We start from the raw sequence: 15,602 nt of genomic DNA on the forward strand, positions 1-15,602 counted from the left end.
AGTGCATCATTTGTCCAATCATAAAAATATACTTTCACAATTATTGTTTGGATGTTTTATATTTGTTGTTCTATGATCTTGATTAATTAGGTTGATATACACAACAGTTGTCATGACTCCCTGGACTATATTTTGTTAAATCCATCACTGTTTGGTGGATGTTGTTCTGGTTTTGCATTTTATAATTTTTTTGTAATTTTTTTTTAAAGTCTGAAATTGTATTGAAAAACTACATCACGAGTTGTTATAAAATAATTCAACAATATAGGTACAGAATAACAGGAGAAAACAAGCACAGCTGTAATACTGAAAAAGATTTTTAAAAAAGAACTATCCTACTTGAGTTGTGATATGTGGAGGGGCATAATTGAACTGGGCGCCCATCTTTAAGGGCGCCCATCTCTAAGCACAGCCCGGCAAAGGGGCGGGGCATCCCGTATTATCGAAACAAGATGGGCGGCCATCTTTCGTTTCGATAATACGGTCGGGGATGGCCAAATCTCAACATTTAGGTCGACTTTAGAGATGGCTGACCTCGGTTTTCGCCTATAATGGAAACCGAAGACGGCCATCTCAAAAACAACCAAATCCAAGCCATTTGGTCATGGGAGGAGCCAGCATTTGTAATGCACTGGTCCCCTCTCACATGCCAGGACAACAACCGGGCACCCTAGGGGGCACTGCAGTGGACTTCACAAATTGCTCCCAGGTGCATAGCTCCCTTACTTTCAGTGCTGAGCCCCCCAAATCCCCCCCAACCCACTACCCACAACTATACAACACTACCATAGCCCTTAAAGGGTAACGGGGGGCACCTAGATGTGGGTACAGTGGGCTTCGGGTGGGTTTTGGAGGGCTCCTATTTACCATCACAAGTGTAACAGGTAGGGGGGGATGGGCCTTGGTCCGCCTGCCTGAAGTGCACGGCACCCACTAAAACTACTCCAGGGATGTACATACTGCTGTCATGGAGCTGGGTATGATATTTGAGGATGGCAGTGGTAAATGTGAGCCCTTCAAAACCCACCAGAAACCCACTATACCCACTTGTAGGTGCCCCCCTTCATCCCTTAGGGCTATGGTAGTGGTGTACAGTTGTGGGGAGTGGGTTTTGGGGGGCAGTTGGGGGGCTCAGCACACAAGGTAAGGGAGCTATGCACCTGGGAGCAATTTCTGAAGTCCACTGTAGTGCCCCCTAGGGTGCCCGGTTGGTGTCTTGGCATGTCAGGGGGACCAGTGCACTACGAATGCTGTCTCCTCCCATGACCAAATGGCTTGGATTTGGTCATTTCGCAGATTGGCGTCCTAGGTTTCCATTATCGCCGAAAATCGGGGACAACCATCTCTAAGGTCGACCTAAATTTTGCAATTTGGGTGTCCCTAACCGTATTATCAAAATGAAAGATGGACGCTCATCTTGTTTCGATAATACGGGTTTCCCCGCCCTTTCGCCGGGACATCCTGCGAGGACGTCCTCAGGAAAACGTAGGTGCCCCTTTCGATTATGCCCCTCATAGACACCTAACTGTCAATTTGATGGTGCCTTTGACATGCTTAAGTGTTGCCCAACCACTAGGCACCACTTCATAGAATTGCTTTCTTAGAGTCCACATCACACTTAGCCATTACCTTGGATTGTTCTGGAAAGCCAATGAGGATTACAATCAGATGATCTGCTATCTGGGATCCCGCATCCAGAGGAATGGGCATACAGAACGAGGGAGAATTGGCACACACTACACTGTGAGTCAGAGACCCCAGGAGGAGCCATGACAGGAGCCGAATGTGAGACACACACTCAATAAATTCTTTGGGTCTGTTGGAGGAAAGGAAAGACCATAAGAATTGCTTTGGATGGCTTCATTTACTGCCTGCCTCAAGCTAAATTAGTTAGAGGCCAACAGTCCGTGAAACAAAAACATTACCAAATTACATTTAGGCAATGCAAAACAATATTGTGAGGAAAATGCTAACAAGCATGTAATTCAAATACTGAGAACATTTTTTTATTTGATCTACTTAGATCAGTATAAACCTGGTTACAGTGGCGTAGCAAGGGTGGGGTGGTGGGGGCGGTCTGCCCCGGGTGTCAACTGGTGGGGGGGGGCTGCTCCGCTCCGTCCATCCACACCCCCCCTTGGCATGGAACCGCCTCCACACACCCCCCAACGCAGTCCCAACCTGCCAACCAGGTTCCAGCTCCTTCCACCCCCAGCATGGCACCGCCTCCCCCCCCCCCCCCCGATGCAGTCCCCACCTGCCAGCCAGGTTCCAGCTCCGTCCACCCCAGCGTGGTGCCTCGCATCTGCAGCGCTGCGGTAAAAAGAAGAAAATCGCCTCATCGTTGGCCCTTCCCTCACTGTGTCCCGCCCTCTGACATAACTTCCTATTTCCTCGAGGGCGGGACACAGTGAGGGAAGGGCCGACGACGAGGCGATTTTCTTCTTTTTACAGCAGCGCTGCAGATGCGAGGTGCCACGCTGGGGTGGACGGAGCTGGAACCTGGTTGGCAGGTGGGGTCTGCGTCGGGGGGGGGGGGGGGAGGCGGCGCCACGCTGGGGTGGACTGAGCTGGAACTTGGAAGGCAAGTGGGGACTGTGTGGGGTGGGGGTGCTGTGCCGTGTTGCCCTGCACCCGGGGGGAGGGGGGAGGGGGTGAGCAGTGGCGATCCGCCCTGGGTGTCAGGCAACCATGGAACGCCACTGCCTGGTTACATTCATACAAATTAGGCAGCAGAAAGTAGGACTCTTTTCAAAAAGCCTCTGAGCAGACAAGTGATCAGGACAACTATATCTGGATATTCAAGAAAATTACCTGGATAATGCACCTCCTTACTGAACCATGTTAAGTGCTTACCATGGGTTTTCATGTACTAGTAGGCCCTTTTACTAAAGTGGGCTAAGCAGTTGGCACTTGCTTAGCACACAGAACCTAACGCCAGCATTAGAGCCAATTAGCTATGGACTAGCGAAGGACGTTCAGACAGATCTAGTGTAGTCAAAGGAGAAACTAGGTCTTACAGGATCATTTTCTTGCCATAATTCCTTCCCACTGTTCCAGAACCTGTGGGATAGTTGTGTCCATCAACCAGCAGGTGGAGATAGAGAACTGAAAACTGAGCTGAGACATATCCCTCTTGGCATCCGGATCTTCGTAGACAAACAATATGGAGAAACTCAGAATAAACACAACAACCTTAAACAACTCGCTAACCTAACACTAATTAGATGAGGAAACATGTGTGGACCTTTCTCATCTCTGGACTTGTAAAGAATATGCAGGAAGCACCACGCAAGGTGACCCATTTACTTTGCACTGACTAAACATCTCAGAAGCCTCAGGTGGGCCACTAGAATAATGGAATAGACTAATGGAAAGGAAATGATCAGGAAAGACCTAATTTCTAATATGTAGCTTCCCACTATTACAGAACTTGAGGGATGTATAAAAACAAGCCCTAGAGTGGGTAAGATCCTGGCACCACTGCCCTGAGGACCAAAGCTCCAAAACTGGCTTAAGAGCACACTGCAACATCCATCCTGTAGTGCTTGGCAAAAGTATGCAGCATTAACCACGTCACCACCTTGCAAATATCCGCCAGAGACAGTAAGGTAGCCTCCACCCAGGATGTTGTTGTATGCCTCATAGAATGAGCCCACAGGGCCTGAGGAGCCTGATTTCCCGCAATCAAATAAGCTGACGCGATAGTCTTCTTCAGCCATCTAGCAATTGTGGGCTTGGAAGCCATTAGGTCAATCCTGTGTTTCCCAAAAAGCACAAACAGTCTGTCCAATTTTCGAAACTCATTCGTGACATCCAGATATCTAATGTGGACTCTCTGCAGATTGAGAAGATTCAAGGAAGAATACTGAACCTCTTTGTCCTCTCTGTTAAAGGACAGAAGCTCCACAGATTGGTTGGGATGAAATGCTGATACTACTTTCTGTAGAAAGAAGGAACTGTGCACAGGGAGACCTTCATCTCCAAGCAGCAGAGAAAGGGATCCCAACAAAAGGAACATGAAGCTCCAAAACCTATGTGCTGACACAACAGCCACACGCTGAGGCCAATTTTCAGACCTCAGGAGTTCTTTAAAAATTGACAGATAACTGATAGCAGCTAACCGCAGATATTCAATGAGGGATAGCTAGTTATCCCCTGCTGAATATGAACAGATAGCTGGTTAAGCATCATTTAACTGGTCAGCAGCTGTTGTGGATGGTTAAATAGCGCTGAATATGGGGGGGGGGGGGGGGGTCTTTAGCGTAAGATCTTTCACAGAGATTTTCCAGAGTGGATCAAAAGGAGGCTTCTGAAGAGCCCAGAGGACTAAATTAAGGTTCCACTCTGGATACAGTATACGAAAGGGAGGCTGCAAGTGACTTGCTCCCCGCAAGAATCGAACGATATCCGGGTGAGCCACAAGAGACGTCTTCTGTAGTCAGCCCCTGAAACAGGCCAAAGCTGCAACCTGAACATTTAGAGAACCAAAGTCCAATCCTTTCTGAAGACCTGCCTGAAGAAACGCTAGTATGTGTGTGATCTGAGCAGAGAAGGGAGAAAGTCCGCCTTCAGAACACTACTACTATTCAACATTTCTAAAGTGCTACTAGGGTTACGCAGCGCTGTACAGTCTAACAAAGAAGGACAGTCCCTGCTCAAAAGAGCTTACAATCTAAAAGACAAAAAGTGCAGTCAATCAAATTGGGGTCAGTCTAGATTTCCTGGATAGAGGTACAATGGTTAGGTGCTGAAAGCGACATTGAAGATGTGGGCTTTGAGTAAGGATTTGAAGATGGGCAGCGAGGGGGCTTGGCGTATGGGCTCAGGGAGTTTATTCTACGCATAGGGTGAGGTGAGGCAGAAAGGTCAGAGCCTGGAGTTGGCGGTGGTGGAGAAGAGTACTGAGAGGAGGGATTTGTCCTGTGAGCGGAGGTTACGGGTAGGAGCGTAAGGGGAGACGAGGGTAGAGAGGTAATGAGGGGCTGCAGATTGAGTGCATTTGTAGGTTAGTAGGACAAGCTTGAACTGTATGCGGTACCTGATCGGAAGCCAGTGAAGTGACTTGAGGAGAGGAGTGATATGAGCATATCGGTCGGTGGAAGATGACGGGCAGCAGAGTTCTGAACGGATTGAAGGGGGGATAGATGGTTAAGTGGGAGGCTAGTGAGGAGTAGGTTGCAGTAGTCAAGGCGAGAGGTGAAGAGAGAGTGGATGAGAGTTCAGGTGGTGTGCTCGGAGAGGAAGGGGTGAATTTTGCTGATGTTATAGAGAAAGAAGCGACAGGTCTTGGCTGTCTGCTGGATATGGGCAGAGAAGGAGAGGGAGGAGTCAAAGATGACTCCGAGGTTGCGGGCAGATGAGACGGGGAGGATGAGGGTGTTGTCGACTAAAATAGAGAGTGGAGGGAGAGGAGAAGTGGGTTTGGGTGGACAGACAATGAGCTTGGTCTTGGCCATGTTCAGTTTCAGGTGGCAGTTGGACATCCAGGCAGCAATGTCGGATAAGCAGGCTGATACTTTGGCCTGGGTTTCCGCAGTGATGTCTGGTGTGGAGAGGTAAAGCTGGGTGTCGTCAGCATAAAGATGGTATTGGAAACCATGAGATGAGATCAGCGAGCCCAGGGAAGAGGTGTAGATTGAAAAAAGAAGGGGTCCAAGGACAGATCCCTGAGGAACTCCAACAGAGAGTGGGATGGGGGTGGAGAAAGATCCATGAGAATGTACTCTGAAGGTACGGTGGGAGAGATAAGAGGAGAACCAGGAGAGGACAGAGCCCTGGAACCCAAATGAGGATAGTGCAGCAAGAAGTAAATTATGATTGACAGTGTCAAAAGCGGCAGATAGGTCGAGGAGGATGAGGATGGAGTAGTGACCTTTGGATTTGACAAGGAACAGGTCATTACAGACTTTAGTGAGTGCAGTTTCTGTCGAGTGTAGAGGGCGAAAACCGGATTGAAGCGGATTGAGGATGGCATGAGAGGAGAGAAAATCAAGGCAGCGGCTGTGAACGGCGCGTTCAAGTATCTTGGAGAGGAAAGGTAGGAGGGAGATGGGGCGGTAGTTGGAAGATCAGGTAGGGTCTAGTGATGGTTTTTTGAGAAGTAGTGTGACTACAGCATGCTTGAGGTGTCAGGGACAGTTGCAGTGGAGAGAGAGAGGTTGAGGATATGACAGATGGGGGGGTGACAGTAGGAGAAATGGTGTTTAGTAAGTTGGTGGGGATGGGATCAGAGGAACAGGTGGTGCATTTCGAGGAGGAAAGAAGGTGGGCGGTTTCCTCCTCGGTGATATCAGACCTCAAACATCCTCCACACCCTCATATACGCCATGGATGTAGAGCCACAAGACTCAAGAGGCATGCATCCAACACAAGCATCAAACCTTGTTTCAGTAGGCCATGTACCTGAGGAAGACGGAGAGGACCCACATCCAGTAGTTGAATCAGGTCCGCATACCAGCTACGATAATTATTCGACCCCAGTGCGATGTAATCCTTTTCAACACGTGACCTACCATGGGCCAAGAAGGGAACTCATACAGTAGATGTCTCTCCGGCCAGGGCTACAGTAGGGCATTGAACCCCATCAAGCCCAGTTCTTTCCAACAGCTGAAGAACTTGGGCACTTTGGCATTCCTTTTCGTGGCCATCAAGTCCAGAAGCAGAGAACCACATCAGTCCAGTATCAGCTGAAAACTCTGGCTAGATAGTTCCCATTCTCCAGGGTCAAAGGAATGCCTGCTGAAAAAGTCCACCTCATAAGAACGTAAGCCTATGAGTAGCCTAGTGGTTAGGGCAGCAGACTTTGATCCTGGGGAACTGGGTTCAATTCCCACTGCGGCTTGTGACTCTGGGCAAGTCACTTAACCCTCCATTGCTCCAGGTACAAATAAATACCTGCATATACTTTGTAAACAGCTTTGAATGTAGTTGCAAAAACCAAAGAAAGGCGGTATATCAAGTCCCACTCCCTTTAGGAATGGAAGAATAGCCTAATAGTTAGCGCAATGGACTGAGATCCTGGGAAATTGGGTCAAATTCCCACTGCAGCTCCTTGTGACCCTGGGCAAGTCACTTAATCCTCTATTACCCCAGATACACAAACTTAGATTGTGAGCCCACTAGGGACAGAGAAAGTCCCTGCATATAATGTGTATAGCACTGTGTACATCTAGTAGCGCTATAGAAATTATTAGCAATAGTAAGCATTGCCATACTGAGACAGACCGAAGGTCCATCATCAAACCCAGTATCCAGTTTCCAACAGTGGCCAATCCAGGTCACAAGTATCTGGCAATTTCCAAGAATAGTAAAATAAGCATTGGATTTTCCCAAGTCCATCTTAATAATGTCTTATGGACTTTTCTTTTAGGAAGATAGCAAAACCTTTTTAAACCCCGCTAAGCTAACTGCTTTACCGCATTCTCTAGCAATGAATTCCAGAGTTTAATTATACGTTAAATTCTTATGTTTTTAGAGTGGCCACTGCCCGTGTTCATGGCACATCTGCCTTCCTCACAGTGCTGGGAAGCGACCTTTTACACCTACTACGGGCTAAATTTAGCATTTACTCCCAGATTCTGTATATGTCACCCGAACATGGGTGCCAATAATTGGGCGCAGATCCGAGATACGCGACCAAATTAATTGGTTAAGAAACCAATTAGTGCCAATAATTGGGTGCTAATTGGCACCAATTTTGGAATTGGGCACACATTTTGCTATTCTATAGCAACGTGTGCCCAAATAACATAGCGTGCAACCCAAAAGGGGACGTGGCCATGGGAGGTGCATGGGCGGGTCAGCAGTGTTCCTAAAATTTGTGTGAAGTACATAAGTACATAAGTATTGCCATACTGGGAAAGACCAAGGGTCCATCGAGCCCAGCATCCTGTTTCCAACAGTGGCCTATCCAGGTCACAAATACCCAGCAAGATCCCATATGTTGACATTTATGTTTGATTTTTATTATTATGTATGTACTTTTGTAAGCCACCTAGATTTATAGTTAGGCAGCATACAAGAAATTTAAAATAAGCAAGCAAACAAGCATTAAAACAAAGAATGAGACAAGTCTCTTGAATCTTTTCTGCAAAAATGTCTATGTTGCTCTTTAACTTCTACCAAGGAACTAATGCTTGACAAAGAAGTTTTAAATTATGATCAACTTGGGGGGGGGGGGGGGGGGGGGGGGGGGGGGGAGGGGAAAGCTAAGCATAGAATTCATTCTCATGGTCAGCATGACAGTGTTATAGAATACCAGGGAGGTGCACCCCAAAATGGCCCTGGGAATTATACCTGGTTTCAAGCAGCATAAGTCCTGGTGCCTGAATTTGGGGGGGGGGGGGGGGGCAAAATCAGCACTCAATGCTATTCTACAATAGGGATGCTCATCTTTGAGTGCCTATTATAGAATTAGCATTGAGCGTCAATTTTTTCTGCACTGATTTTTGAGTGCCATTTATAGAATATTCCCCTTAATATGCATTAACTGCAAAATGTTAAAATGCTGTAATAAGCAGGACTAGGGTTACCATACGTCCGGATTTACCCGGACATGTCCTCTTTTTGAGGACATGTCCAGCCGTCCGGACGGGTTTTGCCAGTCTGCACGTTTCTCCGGATTTCTGGACAAACGGGCAGGCGGGCAGGCAGCGGGCCTATCCTAGCCTCCCCTCCCCTTCCCTTACTTACTATCTACTGCCCTGGTGGTCTAGTGACCTCTTCGGGGCAGGAAAGAGCCCCCTCTTTCCTGCCCGGAGCGCTGACTTGCCCTGCATTCTGTTGCTGTGACGGTCTCGGGATTCAAAATGGCCGTCGAGAGTTGAAGCGGTCTCGCGAGACTTCAACTCTCGGTGGCCATTTTGAATCCCGAGACCGTCACAGCAACAGGATGCAGGGCAAGGACAGAGTTCAGGGCAGGAAAGAGCCCTGAAAGAGGGGGCTCTTTCCTGCCCCAAAGAGGTCACTAGTCCACCAGGGCAGTAGATAGTAAGTAAGGGGAGGGGAGGTGACAGGGGGAGGGGAATATGTGACCCGGGGGAAAGGAATATGTGACAGGGGGTGGGGCATGGGTGGGGCGTGGGCAGGGCATGGGCGGAACATGTGTCCTCTTTTTCAGAGGACAAAATATGGTAACCCTAAGCAGGACCCTAAATGTGCTGCTGAATTTATGAGGATATAATGATCCAGATAGTTATCTGAATAGCTACAGGGCAGCTGCTCATCTGATCAGAGTTATCTGGGTAACCTTAACCAGTCAATGCTAAAATTTAACCACATCCCAGGAATACCCTTTGTGTCATCTCTTTTTATTCAGTTAAATTTGGGGTGGGGAGTGATTTGCACAGACCAAACTTACCCAGTGAGCAGGAAGAAAAATGTAAACTGTCAGCGAACTCCAAATATTAGCCACACAAACCTTATGAATAGTGACATCAGAGACTAAGTAACCAAAGCATTAAACACAAAACATTGTGTAATTATGAGTTTTGATACATTGGGTCCAAAATGAGCACAGCATGACAGCCACTAGGGGTCATAGTGGCCATTTTGTGAAAGAAGCTGCAACCAAGGGAGAAGCAAGTGGGCATCACTCCTGCCAGTAGGACCTCACTAGATCACCAGGAAACAACAAAGTAGGCTTGGGCGGGGGTGGGGGGGGTGTCTACAGGGGTGAGAAGGGATGTGGGTGAGCTGGAGACTTTGGTTGAGCTTTCTATTGTCAAGATTGGGAGGTAGGGGGAAATCAGGATCATGGAGGAGGGAAGGGGAATCAGAGGTGGTGATGGCCCTTGGTTGAGCTTTCTGTTTTTGGGGGTGGGAGGGAAGGAGGGGGAACCAATAAACCTGATGCCACTACCTGGAATTTAACTGAGCAGTGGCCAATATTCAGGCTGGTGCCTGGTTAGCTCAGTGGCTAACGTTAGGACAGGCTTTTTGCTGTCCTAACTTTAGCCGTTTATTTAACCAGTTAGTGGATTGAATATTCCCACTAACTGGTTAAGTACCAGCTCTACCCATGCTGGTACTCAGACCATCACCTCAGACCATCACTGCACTAACTGGACTGAAGCTGCAATAATCTAGACTTGGAAATATTCCTGCTTGAACAATAGTTAAAAAGAAACTTTCTCAAGTAAGGGTTTTAGGAGCATAATTGTCAACATGAGCTACCATTATGATATGCTATTTTACCATTAACGTGCTATTTTAGTACAAGTCCCATTTTATGCAATGAGACCTAGTTACTAATATCTGGGGCTAACAGTAAAATAACACATTTTAACAGTAGCTCACATTGATAACTTCCCCCTTAATTAGAGAAAAAGGAAATGTCTCTAGAAATCGAAATTACTGATATATGTAATAAAAGTGAGCCACATATAAGACAATCAAGCCATTGTGACATCACTGATGAGGTTGGCTTTTAGGCATTGGTGGAATGAGGCATTATGACATCACAATATCAGCTCTGGTTACCAGAGACTGAGACTCTTCACACTGAGTGAAAGTTATCAACATGGGCTACCGTTAAGACAGGCTATTTCATTTATTATCAGTTATATACCACTCCCATCCAGAGCGAGGGTACAAAAAACAAACATCAATTACAAACGTATAAATAAACAAAACATAGAATCAATCTTATCACAGAGCTGTGTCCCTATAATACTGAAGTCAGATCCTAGCCAGTATCAGAATAACGAACTCAAGTTCTTCTGACTTCTGATGGAGACAGGTAGTGCATTCCATTCCATTGGACCTGCTATAGAACCCTCCTCCTTCTACATTTGAATCGAGAAAGTTGGAAATCAGGCACCTCCAATGTACAAGAGTTCTCAGAGCAAAGTGCTCACTTTGGCTGGTATCAATGAAGATAGTCCGACTCCGATAAATATTGAGATGATTCATGATAAACACACTGTTGAACAGAGAAGATGCCAGCTTGGATGTCTGTCAAAGTTTTTTTTTTTTTTTTTTACCAGCATTTGCTGGTAGAGACCATTTGCTCATCTCAGCACCTGGATCAAAATTGCAACTGAGCTTACAAGCAACGGAGAAAGTTACTCTTTACATAAAAGGCAGCTATGTCTTTCTCTTGCCTAACTTGGGAAGGGGAAACTTCAGTATGTTCCACTGGTCTGGCAAAGATGAAAAGAAAAGCAAACTTGTGCCTTATATGATTTGTGAGTCTTGCCAGACTGAGCCAGGTCCCCACCAAAGCATGCAGCGCAGAGTCTGGATTCAACTGGCTAGTCAATAGCATGAGATAATAATTTGTTTTTATAAAAAAAAGAGGAGGGGGGACAGAAATGCTGATTAACATAATAAAGTGAATGATTTATTGTATTCATGATTAATTTCTAAGTTAAAAGAAAAGAAGCTGTATTAATAGCATTATGCTTGGTTTCCTGGCTACACCAGGTTATCAATAGAAATCAAACAAAATAAAACATGGAAAAGAAAATAAGATGATACCTTTTTTATTGGACATAACTTAATACATTTCTTGATTAGCTTTCGAAGGTTGCCCTTCTTCGTCAGATCGGAAATAAGCAAATGTGCTAGCTGACAGTGTATATAAGTGAAAACATTCAAGCATTACTATGACAGTCTGACAGGGTGGGAGGAGGGGATGGGTAGGAAGTATGCATGGGGACATCAAAGCATATCATTGATATTCTAACACATCTATATACAAGAAACCCACAGACAGATGCAGTTACCTCCACAATTCCAGCTTCCATCCTTCACATACAAAAAGATCCATCATTTACAGCCAAGCCACAAGATACCACCGTATCTGCTCTGACCCAGGGGACAGAGACAGACACCTTAAAAGCCTGACTGCATCCTTCAAACAGAAAGGCTACAACCCCAAAATAATCTCCAAGAATATTGCCTCCTCCCTCAAAGCACCCAGGGAGAATCTGCTACAGTACAAGGAGAAAAAATCCACAGACAGAATCCCCCTTGTAGTGACATACAATCCAGAGCTGGAAAAACTGAGGAAAATCATAAGACATCTACAACCTACTCCAGGAGGATGAATTACTGAAAGAGATATTCCCATCCCCACCAGTACTGGCCTTCCGACAGCCACCCAACTTAAAACACAAGCTAATCAGAAGTAAACTTCCATCACAGACTGAAAAGGAACAGAAGGGCACACTTCCCTGTAATTTATCCTGTTGCAAACTATGCCAAAATATTTCACAGGACCCCACAGTCATCCACAAAGGAAAGATATTCAACATAAAGGGATCTTTCACTTGCTCATCTTCCAATGTGGTATATATCATTCAGTGTAAAAAATGTAACGAAGGATGCTATATTGGAGAAACAGGCCAGATGCTTAAGACAAGATTCAATTTACATAGACATCACATGAACAATACTGGTGCCAGTAGGGTTCCCACGCCTGTTGGTCAACATTTTACAGGACCAGGACACTGTACCAGTGACTTCACAGTGAGAATCCTGAAAGGTAACTTTAAAACCATACAAGAACGTAAGACCTTTGAAGTCAGAATGATTGAATATTTTAACACCCAACAGAAAGGACTTAACAAGGATCTGGGGTTCCTAGCCCATTATAAACCATAAAGCTGTATGTCTCTGTTGATCACCCTCCCCTCACCTATCCACACCCACCCTGTTAGAATATCAATGATATGCTTTGATGTCCCCATGCATACTTCCTACCCACCCCCTCCTCCCACCCTGTCAGACTGTCATAGTAATGCTTGAATGTTTTCACTTATATACACTGTCAGCTAGCACATTTGCTTATTTCTGATCTGACGAAGAAGGGCAACCTTCGAAAGCTAATCAAGAAATGTATTAAGTTATGTCCAATAAAAAAGGTATCATCTTATTTTCTTTTCCATGTTTTATTTTGTTTGATTTCTATTGATAACCTTAAGAGTGGACTAACACGGCTACCACACTCCTCTACTGGCTACACCAGTAATTAGATACTAATAGCTTGGGTTACAGTCAAAACTACACTTCTACAGTGTAGGGTCAATGTAATTACAAATGGGTATCCACATACTGCCAAAAAATGATTTCTTCTACTGTAGGTTCTTGTTCTAAACCATCAACCACTCCTTCATCAATAACATATGCATCTGTATTCTTTATAATTCAGTTTATTTGATAAAATCCCTGGCACTATTTGCAGATTTTCTTGACATACCAGTCTTGGTCATACAAATAAAACTGATCTTACCCCTGTTGCATTGCTGATGGAGGATGATACAGCCAAGGCAAATATCGAATGACAGCTTTATTATCTCTGTGATTCCCTCGTGTGATTTCCATGGCAGCTATCTGTGCTAAACCAACCTTCAGATGCCCACCAAATGTATCTTCATGCAATGGCTGAGAACAAGTCTTCATATGACTCTGAAAGGAGAAAGGAGAAATTAGATCTTACCTGATAATTTTCTTTCCATTAGTCCTTCCCACTATTGCAGAACCTGTGGGGTACTTGTGTCCATCTACCAGCAGGTGGAGCTAGAGAACTGAAAACTGAGCTGAGACACATCTCTCTTGGCATCCAGTCCAGCTCCACAGTATTTACGTAGACAAGCAGTAAGGAGAAACTCAGAATAAACACAACAACCTTAAACAACTCGCTAACCTATCACTAACCAGATATGTGTGGACCTCTCTTATCTCTGGACAACTTGTAGAGAACAGCAGATATGTAGGAAGCACCATGCAAGGTGACAGTCATCATTTGACCCATTACTTCGCACTGACTAAACATCTCAGAAACCTCAGACAGGCCTCTGGAATAGTGGGAAGGACTAATGAAAAGAAAATTATCAGGTAATTTCTCCTTTCATTACATAGCTTCCCACTATTCTAGAACATATGGGATGTTCAAAAGCAATTCCTAGAGTAGATGGAATCCTGGCACCACTGCCCTGAAGACCAAAGCCCCCAAACTGGCTTGCGAATGAGCCAAAATGTCCACCCTTTAGTGCTCAGCAAAGGTATGCAACGTCAACTACGTCACTGCCTTGCAAAATCCACTGGAGATAGTAGTCTCCGCCTAGGATGTCGCTGTACACCTCATAGAATGAGCCCACAAGGCTTGAGGAGCCTGCTTCCCTGCAAACAAATAAGCTGACATGATAGATCCTTCAGGAATCTAGCAACTGTAGGTTTGGAAGCCATGAGGCCAAGCCTCTGCTTACCAAAAAGCACAGTCTTTCTGCATTGCAAAACTCAATCGTGACTTCCAGATATTTAACGGGGACTCTACGCACATCAAGAAGCTTCATGGAAGAACACTGAGCCTCTTTGTCCTCTCTGCAAAAGGACAGAAGCTCCACAGATTGGTTGAGATGAAATGCCGACAACACTTTTGGAAGAACAGAGGGAACTATGCACAGGGAGACCCCTGCCTCCAAAAAGCAAAGAAAGGAATCCCAACAAGAGAGAGCCTGAATGTCCAAAACCCTATGTGCTGATGCAACAACCACCAAGAACGCTGTCTTTAGCATAAGATCTTTCAAGGAAGCCTTCCGGAGTGGCTCAAAAGGAGGCTTTTAAAGAGCCAAAAGGACTAAATTAATGTTGTTGTGATGGAAAAGGAGAGCTTCACAGGAAACAGGGGACAGGTGAAGGGAGGGAAGAAGTAAATTCAGAGGGCACCAGAGACAGAGATCTGAGGATCTCCAGATATGACTCTGCAGACTCAAGCCACCCGCAAAGCTCAACTGGGATCCAGTTGACCAACTGGACCAGGAGCAAAACACTTAGAACCAGAGGCTGAAAAGTGTGTCCATCCACCTGCTGGAAATAGAAAATACTGATCCAAGTAAGATATGTCTCCGCTCAGTTTTCAGTTCTCTGTCTCCACCTGCTGGCTGATGGACACAACTATCCCACAGGTTCAGGAATAGTGGGAAGCTACATAATGGAATAGGCCTTTGTTCTCTTTATCTTCTAGTAGACCAGCATTGTTTGCCTCTCAAAGCTATGGGCATAATCAAATTGAAGAAAATAATTTTTTTCCACCCAAAACACAATCAAACTGTGGAATTTGCTACCAGAGGTTGTGGTCAAGGCACCTGGCCAAAGCTAGGTTTAAATGGGTTTAAGAATTGTTTTTAAGAGGCTTTTTAAGACAATTGTTTTTAAAGATCTTTTTTTGAATATTCCCAAATATCTTTCAGACACATTAAGCAAAAACATCAGCGCTTTTTTTTTTTTTTTTTTGCATTCTTCTCAACGTTGTTTATTACAATTTCCTTTGCTTCAGGCGGTTAAATTGACTTCTACAAGGAAAATAGATTTTAGCTATATGGGATTTTTATGTGGAACACACCACCTGTTAGTACTATGACCAGTATTTGGGTTTTCGCAAAGCATTAAAGACCTGGATTTATGAAACCAATTTTCACTAGGTTTTTTTTTTGCTTTTTAAATTTTATTTATTTATTTTATTTACTAAGATTTATTTACCGCCTTTTTGAAGGAATTCACTCAAGGCAGTGTACAGTAAAACTAAATCAAACATTTTTTGTATAGATTGATATAGTATCAGTGTAAAAATTTGTAAAGTAGGCTGTTTTGAGTTT

The 15,602-nt window shown here is 45.1% G+C and overlaps 1 protein-coding gene across 1 annotated transcript in view; it reads right to left on the reverse strand.

Annotated features, from left to right (window-relative positions):
• Window positions 1-15,602, reverse strand: part of LOC115477106 (protein unc-79 homolog) — a 186,710-nt gene that overhangs the window by 18,394 nt on the left and 152,714 nt on the right. Inside the window, 2 exon segments of the mRNA XM_030213720.1 lie at window positions 1,630-1,816; window positions 13,238-13,413. Of these exon segments, the coding sequence (XP_030069580.1) occupies window positions 1,630-1,816; window positions 13,238-13,413 (363 nt within the window).

Source organism: Microcaecilia unicolor, chromosome 9, assembly GCF_901765095.1.
Source record: "Microcaecilia unicolor chromosome 9, aMicUni1.1, whole genome shotgun sequence".
In the NCBI taxonomy this organism is placed as follows: Eukaryota; Metazoa; Chordata; class Amphibia; order Gymnophiona; family Siphonopidae; genus Microcaecilia; species Microcaecilia unicolor.